This window comes from Ovis aries, chromosome 19 (assembly GCF_016772045.2).
Source record: "Ovis aries strain OAR_USU_Benz2616 breed Rambouillet chromosome 19, ARS-UI_Ramb_v3.0, whole genome shotgun sequence".
Lineage (NCBI taxonomy): Eukaryota > Metazoa > Chordata > Mammalia > Artiodactyla > Bovidae > Ovis > Ovis aries.
Genome location: NC_056072.1, coordinates 684060 through 699690, shown reverse-complemented (window position 1 = coordinate 699690; position 15631 = coordinate 684060). Strand labels below are relative to the sequence as shown.

At 46.2% G+C, this 15631-nt stretch overlaps 1 protein-coding gene across 2 annotated transcripts in view; it reads left to right on the top strand.

Annotated features, from left to right (window-relative positions):
• LANCL2 (LanC like glutathione S-transferase 2) overlaps positions 1 to 13693 on the top strand; it is an 83390-nt gene extending 69697 nt beyond the window's left edge. Inside the window, exons 7-9 of one of the 2 annotated variants that reach the window (XM_027957925.3) lie at positions 5813 to 5989; positions 8707 to 8779; positions 11073 to 13693. In XM_027957925.3, the coding sequence (XP_027813726.2) occupies positions 5813 to 5989; positions 8707 to 8779; positions 11073 to 11188 (366 nt within the window). In that variant the 3' untranslated portion in view covers positions 11189 to 13693. Of the gene's footprint in view, positions 1 to 5812; positions 5990 to 8706 lie in introns of both variants that reach the window. The other variant, XM_060402042.1, reaches the window with a different exon arrangement.
• Positions 13694 to 15631: the final 1938 nt, after the last annotated feature.

Genomic DNA, 15631 nt, shown 5'->3' with positions numbered 1-15631 from the left:
TAAAACGTTTTTATCTTTAAGCCTCAAACTGGTGATTACACAACAAACAACTCAGTTTAAACTCTGTGCTCTGTGAGTGAGTGAGTGAAGTCGCTCAGTCATGTCCGACTCTTTGCGACCCTGTGGACTACCAGGCTCCTCCGTCCATGGGATTCTCCAGGCAAGAATACTGGAGTGGGTTACCATTTCCTTCTCCAGGGGATCTTCCCGACCCAGGGATCGAACCCCGGTCTCCCGCATTGGAGGCAGACGCTTTAACCTCTGAGCTACCCAACCGGAATTCCATCACCTCCACTAGCTTTGTTCCTGTGATGCTTTCAAAGGCCCACTTGACTTCACATTCTAGGATGTCTGGCTGTAGGTGAGTGATCACACCATCGTGATTATCTGGATTGTGAAGCTCTTTTTTGTACAGTTCTCCTGTGTATTCTTGCCACCTCTTCTTAATATCTTCTGCTTCTGTTAGGTCCATACCATTTCTGTCCTTTATCGAGCCCATCTTTGCATGATATGTTCCCTTGGTATCTCTCTTGAAGAGATCTCTAGTCTTTCCCATTCTGTTGTTTTCCTCTATTTATTTGATTTGATCGCTGAGGAAGGCTTTCTTATCTCTCCTTGCTATTCTTTTGGAACTCTGCATTCAGATGCTTATATCTTTCCATTTATCCTTTGCTTTTTGCCTCTCTTCTTTTCACAGTTGTTTGTAATGCCTCCTCAGACAGCCATTTTGCTTTTTTGCTTTTCTTTTCCATGGGGATGGTCTTGATCCCTGTCTCCTGTACAGTGTCACGAACCTCTGACCATAGTTCATCAGGCAGTCTATCAGATCTAGGCCCTTAAATCTATTTCTCACTTCCACTGTATAATCATAAGGGATTTGATTGAGGTCATACCTGAATGGTCTAGTGGTTTTCTTTCCTTTCTTCCATTTCAGTCTGAATTTGGCAGTAAGGAGTTCATGATCTGAGCCACAGTTAGCTCCCGGTCTCATTTTTGCTGACTGTATAGAGAGAGCTTCTCCATCTTTGGCTGCAAAGAATATAATCAGTCTGATTTCATTGTCAACCATCTAGTGATGTCCATGTGTAGAGTCTTCTCTTGTGTTGTTGGAAGAGGGTGTTTGCTATGACCAATGCGTTCTCTTAGGAGAACTCTATTAACCTTTGCCCTGCTTCATTCTGTACTCCAAAGCCGAATTGGATTGTTACTCCAGATGTTTCTTGACTTCCTACTTTTGCATTCCAGTGTCCTATAATGAAAAGGATATCTTTCTTAGGTGTTAGTTCCAGAAGGTCTCATAGGTCTTCATAGAACCGTTCAACTTCAGCTTCTTCAGCGTTACTGGTTGGGGCATAGACTTGGATTACCGTGGTGTTGAACGGTTTGCCTTGGAAACGAACAGAGATCATTCTGTCATTTTTGAGATTGCATCCAAGTACTGCATTTTGGACTCTTGTTGACCATGATGATTACTCCATTTCCTCTAAGGGATTCCTGCCCGCAGTAGTAGATATAATGGTCATCTGAGTTAAATTCACCCATTCCAGTCCATTTTAGTTCACTGATTCCTAGAATGTCGACATTCACTCTTACCATCGCCTGTTAGACCACTTCCAATTTGCCTTGATTCATGGACCTGACATTCCAGGTTCTTATGCAATATCGCTCTTTACAGCATCGGACCTTGCTTCTATCACCAGTCACATCCACAACTGGGTATTGTTTTTGCTTTGGCTCCATCCCTTCATTCTTTCTGGAGTTATTTCTCCACTGATCTCCAGTAGCATATTGGGCACCTACCGACCTGGGAAGTTCCTTTTTCAATATGCTATCATTTTGCCTTTTCATACTGTTCATGGGGTTCTCAAGGCAAGAATACTGAAGTGGTTTGCCATTCCCTTCTCCAGTGGACCACATTCTGTCAGACCTCTCCACCATGACCTGCCTGTCCTGGGTGGCCCCACATGGCATGCCTTAGTTTCACTGAGTTAGACAAGGCTGTGGTCCGTGTGATCAGATTGGCTAGTTTTCTGTGATTATGGTTTCCATGTGTCTGCTCTCTGCTCTCTGATGCCCTCTTGCAACACCTACCATCTTACTTGGGTTTCTCTTACCTTGGACGTGGGATATCTCTTCACGGCTGCTCCAGCAAAGTGCAGCCACTGCTTCTTATCTTGGATGAGGGATATCTCCGCACAGCCAACCCTCCTGACCTTAAACGTGGAGTAGCTCCTCTCGGCCCTCTTGCGCCCATGCAGCCACCACTCCTTGGACATGGGGTTGCTCCTCTCGGGTGCCTCCCCTGTCCTCGGGCACAGATATTAAGCGGTGGCAAGAATACACAAGAGAACTGTACAAAAAAGAGCTTCACGACCCAGATAATCACGATGGTGTGATCACTCACCTAGAGCCAGACATCCTGGAATGTGAAGTCAAGTGGGCCTTAGAAAGCATCACTACGAACATAGCTAGTGGAGGTGATGGAATTCCACTTGAGCTATTTCAAATCCTGAAAGATGATGCTGTGAAAGTGCTGCACTCAATATGCCAGCAAATTTGGAAAACTCAGCAGTGGCCACAGGACTGGAAAAGGTCAGTTTTCATTCCAATCCCAAAGAAAGGCAATGCCAAAGAATGCTCAAACTACCACACAATTGCACTCATCTCACATGCTAGTAAAGTAATGCTCAAAATTCTCCAAGCCAGGCTTCAGCAGTTCATGAACCATGAACTTCCAGATATTCAAGCTGGTTTTAGAAAAGGCAGAGGAACCAGAGATCAAATTGTCAACATCCACTGGATCATCGAGAAAGCAAGAGAGTTCTAGAAAATCATCTATTTCTGCTTTATTGACTATGCCAAGCTTTTGACTGTTGTATCACAATAAACTGTGGAAAATTCTTCAAGAGATGGGAATACCAGACCACCTGACCTGCCTCTTGAGAAACCTGTATGCAGGTCAGGAAGCAACAGTTAGAACTGGACATGGAACAACAGACTGGTTCCAAATAGGAAAAGGAGTACATCAAGGCTGTATATTGTCCCTGCTTATTTAACTTACATGCAGAGTACATCATGAGAAAAGCTGGGCTGGAAGAAGCACAAGCTGGAATCAAGATTGCCGGGAGAAATATCAATAACCTCAGATATGCAGATGACACCATCTTTATGGCAGAATCTAAAAAGCCTCTTGATGACAGCTAAAGAGGAGAGTGAAAAAATTGGCTTAAAGCTCAACATTCAGAAAACCAAGATCATGGCATCTGGTCCCATCACTTCATGGGAAATAGATGGGGAAACAGTGTCAGACTTTTGTTTTGGGGGCTCCAAAATCACTGCAGATGGTGATTGTAGCCATGAAATTAAAAGATGCTTACTCCTTGGAAGGAAAGTTATGACAAATCTAGATAGCATATTCAAAAGCAGAGACATTACTTTGCCAACAAAGGTCCGTCTAGTCAAGGCTGTGGTTTTTCCAGTAGTCATGTATGGATGTGAGAGTTGAACTGTGAAGAAAGCTGAGCGCTGAAGAATTGATGGTTTTGAACTGTGGTATTGGAGGAGACTCTTGAGAGTCCCTTGGACTGCAAGGAGGTCCAACCAGTCCATCCTAAGGGAGATCAGTCCTGGGTGTTCATTGGAAGGACTGATGCTAAAGCTGAAACTCCAATACTTTGGCCACCTCATGCAAAGATTTGACTCATTGGAAAAGACTCTAATGCTGGGAGGGATTGGGGGCAGGAGGAGAAGGGGGCTACAGAAGATGAGATTGCTGGATGGTATCACTGACATGATGGACATGAGTTTGAGTGAACTCCGGGAGTTGGTGATGGACAGGGAGGCCTGGTGTTTTGCGATTCATGGAGTCGCAAAGACTCAGACATGACTGAAGGACTTAACTGAACTGAACTCTGTACTGACAACAGTGTATCCTGGTTGAGGACAGTTTCTCCTTCCTGAAAACCTTCTGGCTAATCCTGTTATCTTAAAAATGTAAATTATGGAGTGGGTCTGTAAATTATGGGTCTGTAAATTATGGGTTTGGAGGTCTTTACAACCTCCAAACATTCTTCTGATTCATTGTAATAACTAATTAAAAAGTATGTAACTCCCTTGCTAACACTAGGGAGGGTCACTCTTTCTGCCCCCTTCTGATGTCTGTCGGAAGCTTTCTCTACCTTTTTTATACTTTAATAAAACTTTATTACACCAGTTCTACCCTGGTGGCTCAGATGGTAAAGCGTCTGCTTACAAAGCAGGAGACCCAGGTCCTATCCATGGGTGGGAAGATCCCCTGGAGAAGGAAATGGCAATCCACTCCAGTACTCTTACCTGGAAAATCCCATGGACAGAGGAGCCTGGTGGGCTACAGTCCTTGGGGTCACAAAGAGTCGAACTCGACTGACCAGTTTCACTTTCACATTATTACACAAAAGCTCTGAGCAATCAGACCTCGTTTCTGCCCCGGATCGAATTCTTCTCCTCCAGAGGCCAAGAATCCCTGCGTCTTTCATTGTTTAGCCACCTTTCAGAAGCTATCTACATGATTACCAGACTATCCCGGACTTGAGCTGCCACAGTTCTGAGAACTGACTTCAAGGAAATGGGAACAAGTGCACCACAGAACTGAAGATTAACTGTATCCATAACAACCAAGATGATGCCAGTCAGAACACTGATGACCAGTTGAAGATGACTGTTGGAGATGACTGTGCTGTTTCTGCATGTAATCTCCCCCAACCCCACTCTGTTTGTAAAAGCTCTCACCTCCTGGTTGGTGGTGTTGAGGGCGGAGTCGGTCTTTGGACATATGTCCGCCACCTCCCCCTACGCCAGTTGCCAGCATCTGAAATAAAGCAAATGTTCTTTCCACCAACCTGGCCTGCTTATTGGCTTTTGAATGGTGAGCAGCCAGACCCCCAGATGCTGATCCCCTTTCAGCTGCTGTTTCTCCTGCTCCTCAGAGCCTCCTCAGTTGGATGCCTAGGAGGTCACAGGGAAGATCCTTTTGGCCACCCAAGAGAACTCTTCTCCAGTGACCTTTTGCTTCGAACCCATGGTCTAAAACTTGTTTGCACTAGAATGGAATGAGCTCAGCAGCAGAGATTGCTATTAATAAAATAACAGATTCTGAGGAGAGGACTGGGAAGGAAAACAAATGCAGTGAGAGGAGAAAGAGCAGGGTGAAGGGAAGTCGGAATGGTGAAAGCGTCCTCCTGCCCTGCCGGGGTCATCTCTCCTGAGCGTGTTTGTCTCTGTCCCTGGAAACCGCCGCGTGGAGGTGGTGCTTCCTCCGCCGAGGGGCTGAAGATGCTCTGTGCAGGTTTCTTTGCGACAGTTTATATGCCAGCTTGTCGGGTGCGTTGGGTATATGGCTGACCTAGGGTATGGAATGTTCTTGATGTGGATGGCAGGGCGTTATGGAATCTTCCAGTGCCTTCTACACGAGTAGTAGTTTCAGAGCTGCAGCCTGTAAGTCCCAGGAAGTACAGAACAGTTTGTGTATGACAGACCATTGTACCAAAGAGATCTTGTCAGTTTCCTCATAATATTTTAACCTTTGAACTGCTTTTGAAACACTGCGCACTGGAAGGAGGGTGGGGGAGAGGAGTGTCTTGGGACTCCCCTAAGCCACCTGGAGGGGAGGGGACTGCAGGCTGCCTGGTGCGGTGCTGCTGCCGCGGGGCTCAGTTCACCTCGGGTCACTTCAGGTGTCCTAAGGGCAGGACACTTTTTCAGCAGAAAGGGGAGGTGTTGTGCTGTTTGTTACCTAAGACACCAGTTTAGCACTGCTTTATTTTCCATTTCTCAGGTTTTTAAGGAGGAGAAGTACCTAAAGGACGCAGTGGAGTGCAGCGACGTGATTTGGCAGCGAGGTCTGCTGCGAAAAGGCTATGGGATCTGCCATGGGACCGCTGGGAACGGCTACGCCTTCCTTTCCCTCTACCACATCACGCAGGATAAAAAGTACCTCTACCGAGCTTGCAAGGTAAGAGCATGTCCATTCAGATAGCTTTTGAGCCCTCCAGAGCACACAAAGCCCAGAACAGCTCTCTGGTTTCAGACATGCTTTGCCCAGCTCTGCAGTTTCTTCTACGCAGCCGTGTCCCTGCTGGCCCTCTTCCTCAGGGGTCCTCTGTGCAGTGGGGCTGGGGAGTGGAAATGCCCTCTGCAGTCCCACAACCTGTTAAGTGTGCCTTCCTGTGCGTTTATTAGCCTCATGACTTTGGGACGTGCCTTCTTTAAGCCTCAACTGGAAAAATACTATCCGCCTCCTAAATTTGTTCCAAGAAAAATTAGTTGTGATAATGGGCAGATCATCAGTAAGTGCCCTTGCTTAAAGTCCTCCAGTGGTTTCACACTGCTCCACGCACAGAACCCATGCCCCCAACACTGGAGGGCCCGTGTGCCTCAGCCCTCGCATGCCTCCTCTTGCCTTGCCCTGTGCTCCACACTGCTGCTTCCCCCACCCGTGCTCTCCGTGGGGCACAGCAGGCCTGGGGTTCCTCTGAAATCCACCTGGTGGAGGGGACCTCTGAGGTCTCGACCCCAAGTGATGGAGCTGCTGCTCACTGCGGGGAGCTCTGCTTGCTCTTGCTGTGCCACGCCCTCGACCATGAGCCGGCACAGCACCTGGCCCCAAGTGGAGACTAATAAACAGGCATCCGGTGTTTGAAAATGAATGCACAAAGCAAGACTCGGTAAATGTTTGCTATACACGTCACAAAATAGTTACGAAGACACTGGAAAAAAAGATTGGAAGAAAACACACCAAAATGTACAAGACCATGGGTAGATGGGGGCGTTCAGAGTGGCTTATTTTTTATATTTATTACTATTCTGAAGGCTTTTCTTAAACCAGGTGGAATAGAGCCGTGGTACCCACACTCACAAAGGCCGTGCACACAGGGTCTTGTGAGGGCATCGAGGGCAGGTGCTGGCCCAGGAGTGTCATGTAAACTGAGGCCCAAAGGAGAGCTGGAAACTTTGCAGGGGTGGGGGATGGGAGCAGAACTGCCCGCAGAGGGAGCTGGAGGGGTGAGCACCCTGGGGCCATGACGTTCCATTGGCTGGAGCAGAGACATGAGGGTCAGCTTCGGGTGACAGCAGTCACGGTGGCAGATGGGCAAGAAGTTGTGGGGACTGGGGAAGACTTCACGAGGAGGAATGCATAGTTAGTTTTCTAAAGATGTAGAGCTTTTCAGGTGGGCCGGGAAAGCATGGCATGAAGAGGGGGTGTCTCTCCCTTAGGAGAAGAGCTCCTGCAGAACCATGGAGGCAGGCACAGCACAGGGCAGTCTGACACCCCAAGTGCCCAGTGTTAGAGGGTGCGGGGTGAGGGATGAAGTCAGAAGGGCAGAGGCCAAAGAAAGCTAGTCCTTCCCCTAGTCAGTAGATCTCAACCTTGGTTACACTTTAGACTCACTGGGAGCTTGTGAGTACTTAAAAGCTCTCAAACTTAAGAGGGCCTGGACCCCAGCCTAGATCCAGTGATGCAGGAGCCCAAGCCCTGTGGTCCCTGCACCTGTGGGTCTCCCCACCAGCCACGTGAGTCCTCATCTGTCAGGAGGAGCTTCATTAGTGTTTGTGATTCACGTTCAGTATTCTCTCTCAGAAGGATCACCATGGCTGCAGTGGGTGGTTGAGGCAGAGGTAAACCATCTGGGTTTCTCCAAATTGTTGTTTAATAATTAATGCAGGAAATGTTGCGGCTTCCCTGGTGGTCCATTGGCTAAGAAACTGCCTTCCAATTCAGGGGATGTGGGTTTGATCCCTGGTCAGGAAACTAAGATCCCATATCCCACATTCAGAGCAACTAAGCTGGCTTGCTGCAGCTACTGAGCCAGTGTGCTCTGGAGCCTGAGCACCTCAACTGTAGAGTTTGTGTACCTTAGTGCTGCAGCTGAGACCCAATGCAGCCAAGCAACTAAGTCACTTAATATTTTTTAAAAAGCAGAAATGTAGAGTTACAAACCAAGGATATTGGCTATGATACTAAAGAGAGATTTAGAAACACTTAGGATGTTGAGCCCACAGAATTTGGTAGATTTTTTTTTTTTTTAATGTGGAGAAGACAGAAATGTATGAGTATCTCCCTGATGTCTGACTAAGAAAACCAGATAGATAGTGCATCAAAAGAGCTAGAAGTGTGTGAGGGTTTGGAGGGTAGAAAGCAGCATGAGTTTTATTGTCACAAAAATCCATTGAAGAAGTTTCAGAAGGAAGTGTCAGAGAGCTCAGAGGAGTTGCTGAGAAAGCTAAGGGATGAGTTTTCGAGAGGAATAGGGTGAGCAGTGGGAGGCCCAGGGGCTCAGTGGGGAAAGGAGGGGAGAGAGGGGCGAGCTGAATATTCAGCAACAGGGCTCAGCATGCGGGGGTTTTCATCTGCACAGAGTGCCTGCCAGGGTGGAGGGCAATGCCTGGAAGAGATAGAAGGTTGTGAACTGTGTGCTTTCTACTTCAGTCTTCCCAACAACCTTCCTAGGTAAATCCTCACTGACAGATAAGGAAACAGGCCTAGACAGGTGATAGGACTTGCCAGGTCTCACCTCCTTAGAAGAGGTGCTAAGTCCCTCCAGGCCCGCACTGCTGGCCACTCTGTTGCCTGGGCACCTGGGCCTTTGATTCTTTGTGAATTCACTACAGTGTCTTGTGAGTTCCATTTCCACCAAGTGAAACCCCACTCTTAAATGTCTTTCTTCCTAGTTTGCAGAGTGGTGTCTAGATTATGGAGCACATGGCTGCCGAATTCCTGACAGACCCTATTCTCTCTTTGAAGGTAAGAGTGAAGGAAACTCCAGGTTCAAGTCTCTGAGTGCGTGCGTTTGGTCCTCCTGGCTCTGTGCACCGTCACAGTTGATCTTACTTAGTGATCAGTGCAAAGCTGGCAAATACCAGGAGCAAAGTTATTCCTTGCTGAAAACTATACTGAGTCTCTTTACCTTGCCTGTTTGTGCTCCTGTGAACTTCTTCCGTGTGTTTTTAGATCTTTCGTGACGCATATATGCATAGACTGTTTGCTGCGTAGTGATAGAAGAAATAATAAGTTTTTCCTCTGCATTTCACCGGTAATACCACGCATATTGTATTGATCTATTCACAGCAAACTTGGTTAGTTGTTTAGATACATTTAATTATTTAAGTCATATAAAGAAGCATAAATAATTAATATTAGCAATTTAAAAGTATTAGTAAGTAAAACTATTAGTACTTGGAAAAATAATAAGAAAGTCTGAAAAACAAGAGCAGTGAAAGAAACCAGAGAACACATTGAGAGTCTGCTGCAGGCAGAATGCAAAGAATATAATTCAGGAAAATCAAACAGAAGGCCTGCAGAGACTAAGATATTCCGACATAAGTTGCAGAAACTAAGGGCAAAGGTTAAATGCAGTTGGGATAAATTGATGGCAACTTTTTAATTACTTTAGGGCTATATTTTATAGTAATTCCAAAGTAAATTCCAGAAGGAATAAATGAATACTTATAAAAAAATCAAATAATAGATGGGTGTTGAGTTTTGTCAAGTACAAATCATGTGAGTTTTCTCTTCAGCCTCCTAGCACTGTGAATCACATTGGTTCATTTTCAAATGTTAAGCCAATCTTACATCTCTGGAATAAACCTTACTTGGCCATGGTATACAGTGCTTTTTATGTATTGCAGAATTGTATTTGCTACTCTTTTGTTGATGGTTTTTGCATCTATAGTCATAAGGAATATTTGCCTGTAGCTGTCCATTTTTATACTGTCACTGTCTGGTTTTGCTATCTGGGCAGTACTGGCCTACTAAATTGATATTTTGTGTTTTCTGTAATAGATTATATATTAATTGGTAGAAGAATTCTGGTTTAAATGTTTGGTAACATTCTTCCACAAAACCTTCCTAGCCTACAGATTTCTTTCTCAAGAGTCTTAAATTTATGAACTTAATTTAATAGTTTACCAGGCTGTAAATTATCTATTTCATATTCAGTGAGTTTTATTAGTTTGCGTTTTTAAAATATTGCTCCATTTCACCTGTGGGGTCAAATTTATGTGCATAAAATTTTGGTAGTATCCCTTCATTATCATTTTGATATTTTGAATTGTCTGTAGTGATATGCCATGTTTTATTTCTGCTATTGATAATAGTTTAATCATATAATAGACAGGTGAGCAAAAATTAGAGCATTTGTCATTATCTTTTGCAAAAAAAGATCTCTTTTAGTATTCACAGATTTTATAATGAAAAAATGTTTCTCAGGATAAAAATTTTCATCACGTCATAAAAATGAGTTCTATCAGATATAACAGAATAACCTATATATGTGTGTGTGTGTTTATGTGTGTATAGAAATAACAGAATAATAGATATAACCTTAACCGTAAATGAAGTTCATTCAGGTTCATAAATTCAAGTTTATAAATGGCAAATTCAAAGCCCCAGTGAGTGAAAATCTTTGAATGTTCCCTGCCGAGAGGCTGGGAAGCTCTCAGATTCTTCTGGATCCTGTGCCTGACAAATGCCTGGCAAGAGACACCAATAACTTGGTTCTAGTCAGATGGTGAGTGGCTGTGTGGAGGCCACGAGGCTGGCAGGGCCCTCAACGCTTTGGACCCTTTCTGCAGGAGTTCCCTCCAACCAAGGGTTCCTTTGGGTAGGCTGCTGAGTCACTGCAGTGATTGGCGGTGGGGATTTTAACCAGGCAAATAAAGTTTGTTCTAACTAGTATTTTTAAAACCTAAGGAAAATATAAAATGCAGCTTTAGATTTGAAATAAAAACATAAAAACTCTGAGAGGAAGTTTACATGTTGGAATATCACAATAGCAATGCCCTTAACTTTTTTGTTAGCAGTTTTATGAAATCACCATAAAGTGTCAAGATGCAAGATTTAAAAATAAGATAGTGAAGAAAACCTGCTATGTGCTAATATAAGGATTTTCCATTTGTTATGTGAATTTATTTTTAAAGTCCTCACTAACTTTCCCCACATCCTTACAGCTCCAGTAAAGGCAGTGATTAAGGTCACTTGGCTTGGGACCCCACCACACACCATTGTTTTTCATGATGGATCATGTTTTTCGTTGCAGGCATGGCTGGCACTGTTCACTTCCTCTCTGACATTCTGGCCCCAGAGGCATCACGGTTTCCAGCATTTGAACTCAGCTCTTCCCAGAGGGATACAAAGGTTCAAAAAGACTACTAAGAGACCTGACTGGGCCAGAAGCCACCAGGTTGCTTAGTGCCTGACCCAGAGCCAACTGGGAATCCTGAAGGCGGGAGAAGAAGGAGAAGCGGACGTCTTCCTAGACCCCCTGTGTCCGAGTGTGGTGACAGCCGTCCCGTCAGCATTCTGTAACAGTGCCCCCTCGCTGGTGTGAAATACGACTTCCTCATGTCCAGCCCTCTGTCGTGTGTGCATGACTCCCGGCGTTTGCTGTCTGTAGGTGCAGGTTGTTCTAAACAGAAGCCCTTCTCTGTCCATGAGCCCGAGCTGGCTGTGCATGAGGGCACACGGCAGCCACTTCTCTGTACATACTATTTAAAATGAGGTGTTTTCTGTATTGACAAACAAGGAAATAGGCAGGTGGTGTCTCTTATGTAACAAAATTCTCCACAGTGATGTCCCAGTGGTAAAACTTTCCAGTGTTTTCTGCGTGTGCCTTTTCAGATGAGCGTGAGAGAAAGACCACTCCACAAATGAAAAAAATAAAACAGAGTTGCTGAAGTAGGGGGTGGAGAGCCTTTCCACCAGATAGTCAGCTGGGCACTCTCTGTGTGTTGTGATCTCAGCGTTTATAAGAAGCCAGAGGGGGTGCATTCTAGCATTGTCCCCTGCTGGGACTCCCATTCTCGGGCTTGGTGTGTGAAGTTCTAGACCCTCCTCAATCCGAGACAGCCTGTACCCTGAGGAGTGAACCCGTGACACCGGGAACATTCCGGGGAGCCTTTTCATGGCCACATTGTAAATCAAGTGGCAGCGGCTGAGGGCTGGCAACTCTTGGTTCAGTGTATGTTATTAGAACAGACTGCACCTCAGTTCTGTCAGCGTTAGAACTTAGTGCTGTAAGTTCAGTGGATACAATTCCAGATAGGCTATTCCTATGCCCCTCCACTTAAGCTTTTTTCAAAATTTAGTAAGTTATCAAAGTACAGATTTGGGATGAACATGGTCCTTATTTTTGTCTATTATTCAGGTGATAGAAATCTCACATTTGATGAAATGTATTAAGCATAAAATACTAGTCTGCATATATGCATATGGGAACAGTTCTGACCAAGAAAATGACACTGTCTGTCTGATGTTTTTTGTTTTAAAACTGGGCATTAACTTGGATTAGCATACCCTCATGGTATTTTTACCATGTAGATCTGTCTTTAGAAGAATTTTGTTGGCATGGTATGAGTAGTCTGAGACTTTCTACAGCCTTCTGCTTACGGGCTAAGGCCTGATCATAGAAGACAGGGTAGATCCATCTGGTCCTTGTCTACAAGGGGTTGTCGGATGTTTGTCAGCCCTGGTTTCCACTCCTTTCATAAACGAAGAAGAAGAATGTCCACGTGGAAGAGCTCCCTTCGCACATGTGCAGTTCTTGGGATGCCAAGCCTTGTTTGTGGGGCTAACACCCTAACACGTGCCCTTTGGTTTCTAAACGATGCCTCATGCGTTTCTTCATTTCCTGACACTCTTTTCTGTGTCACGACTGTTTTTAAGTTAATTTGATGATTTCCATAGGTATAAACCCTCACGATTGTCTGTTCTAACCAGCTTCCTGGGTCTCCTCATGGGCTTCTCAGGCAGCCCAGTCTCCCAGGACCCACAGGTGGGCCCACAGTGGCTGGGTTGGGCTGTCATCAGAAAAGCTCCCTTGATGTCAGCCCACACGCACCGTTCCCACCTCAGCCAGACCTCAGTGGCAGCCCTCCAGGCCTGGGCACGGAGTTGTATCCAGGCTGGCTCATTTCCCAGGGGAGGCCAGAGCAGCAGCTCGGGAATCACCCCGCTTGGCAAGAGGGAGCCGCTCGTGGAAACCCTGGTTCTGGCCATGTCTCCTGGCCAGAAGCAGTGAGGGTGACCCTTATTACCTGGGCATCTTGCCTTGTGTGTTCAACTTGCTCCTGCCTAACACACTGAGGGCAGATAGAGCACTTGTGAGGTGAATGGAGGATATGTTGTCTACAGGGCTTGTTTAGAAGCCTGCTTACCTGCTACATGTGTTAACACAGAGCAGTCTGTGACTCCTGGTGGTGACACAGGCTCCAGTCCCCCGAAGAAAGAGAACACCCACAACTGAGGTAGTGGTTCTGATAGTGTGTGAATTTGGATTTCAGAGCATTTTAGTGATTTCTTAGATTTGTTTGTTTTCTCCAAAATGTGTCTAAGCTTTTAAAATAATGTGTATGCGCAATTCCATTTTAAAATTTGAAACAGTTGATGTCCACAAAAAGTGTGTTGGGTACTCTAGTTCAGTACTTAGTAAAAACGGTTTTGTTGTGACACTTGTGGGGTCTTCCTCCGTTCTCACCTCTCTCTGCCTTCAAGAGCGATGGTTGGGAGTCTTGGTCACCATTGTGAAGGTCGCCTTCCTCATAGAACATGTGGCGACTGTTTGTGTTGTGATGTCCTAGATAGCTCACTAGAATAATAGCTTTCTTTTTTGACTCCAAGGCCCTCCAGAACCTGGGTAATAAAAAGAGAAGCCTGTCTTGAGCTTGCATGTGTAACAGGCCTTTTCATTCACAGTTGCCCTGAACAGTCAACAGCGTGTCGGGATCACGGCATGGCTAGGGGGGTTATGGCATGGCTGGGGGGGGGGGGGTGGTCACTGTATGCCTGGGGGTGGGCACTGTATTAATTACTATTTCCCAGTGAGGAAGCTGGTGGCCTGCCCATGGTCACAGCTGGAATGAGGGATAGTTCTTGCCCGTGGCCAAACCTGTGACTTGAACTCAGCACTTTCTCTCCTGTGTGCCCAATACAGAAGGTGAGAAAGTGAAGCCTGAGAGAAGCCCTGTCGTTTCTCCCCAGCTTCCTGGGCCCCTGGAACCATTCAGTGCAGTCTCAAACTGTTCTTAACTTTGTGAGGCAGTTTTACAGCTGTTATTTCATTTGCTTAATTCACAAAAGCAATACTCAGGTGTGAAGTCCAGGTTCCCTAAACGTTTTTATAGACTGTCTTTACTCCTTCCCAGTCTCTTTGCTGAAGCTTAAAAAGGGCCCTTCCAAGTCTGAATTTTCCCACATCACGTCTGGAGGAGAGCCAGGTGTCATTTCCGGCGTGACGATTCCTGTCACCCTTCTGTTGGACTGGCCGGTGGCCCTGGCAGGCTGTGCCGCATCGCTGTTTTTCCTGATCAGAGGAAGATTGCAGGCTCCTTCAAGGCCCCTGCTCCATGGAGATAGGTCTCTGGATAACGGGGGCTATAAAGATGTCCAGTCTGCATCCCAAGTGCCACTGCCACCCCCTTCCTTCTCCAGCTTGGAGGTGGGAGGTTCAGTTCCTCCCAGCGAATGTTTGGGTCACACGTGCCGCATGCCAGGCCTCGTGCTCCTTGCTGACAGTGAACTGCTAGCCCACCTCTTGCAGCTCACCATCTCTGTTGAGCATCTGCGGGAAGTGACCAGGCTGGAGCTCAGGCTCAGTTCTCGCCCTCCTTTGGCAGGACCTCGGACAGCTCCTCAGTGTGTGGGCGGGGCTTGTGACCTGAGTGCACTTCCTGGTCCCAGCAGGAGGGGACCACAGGTAAGCTGACCAGGTCAGTTTTGCAGTGTGATGCCTCTGGCGTGAGGTTAGGCTGGTCCTTGTCATCCATTACCCTGTGGAATGGAAGTCAAGAGCACAGACTGTGGAATCTGGATGTGTGGAATCTGGGCCCTGCAACTTGCATGAATTTGGACAAGGAATTTCCTACTGAGCTTTTCTGTGTAACCAGGACAACCTTATTTGGTTAGTGGGAGAATTAGAATGAAACAACAAATGGAGGAAGCACCTAGCACATGACGGTGCTCTGTGATGGGGTAGGGGAAGGAGTGGGTGTGGTGCTTTTGTGTGGAGAAACGGGCTCACTCTCCTGAGTAAAAATGAAAATCCAGATCTGTCCAGCTCCCAAATCCCAAGCCTCTCCTCAGTCCCTTTCAGCCCGCTGTTTGTGTACACCCTGCAGGTGCCCGCTGTGCGATGGTCCTTCGAGAGGAAGAGTTGCCACAGGGGCAAGGAGGAGCCAAACCACAGTTTCAGGCTTACACCAAACCTAAAAGTTCAGAGAGGCTGTGTTTTCTGTTTCTCTGGCCTGTTCTTTGTTTAATGGCCCTGGAGATCTTCCTGCTTCTGTACCAGGTAGATTCTTGTGGCTATCATGGGGTCATCCAACAGACGGAGTCCTGATCGTGTGTTAATGGGGACCCTACCGCATTCCTTAAAGTATCGTTCATGAGAGAATAAAACATGTACCAAAGTGGCATAATCATAAATCTACCCATAATCATGTAAATAACTCCCACAGTCCCAAGAACTGAGGAGGCCTGCTTTTCGAACCATTTCCTCAGGGAAGCCATAGGGAAGTTATCAAGAACTTTATGCTTGACTGCAGGACTCTGAAAGGGCGGGTTGTGAACAGGGACAGACTTGCTCCCAGAGTCTCGCCAGTA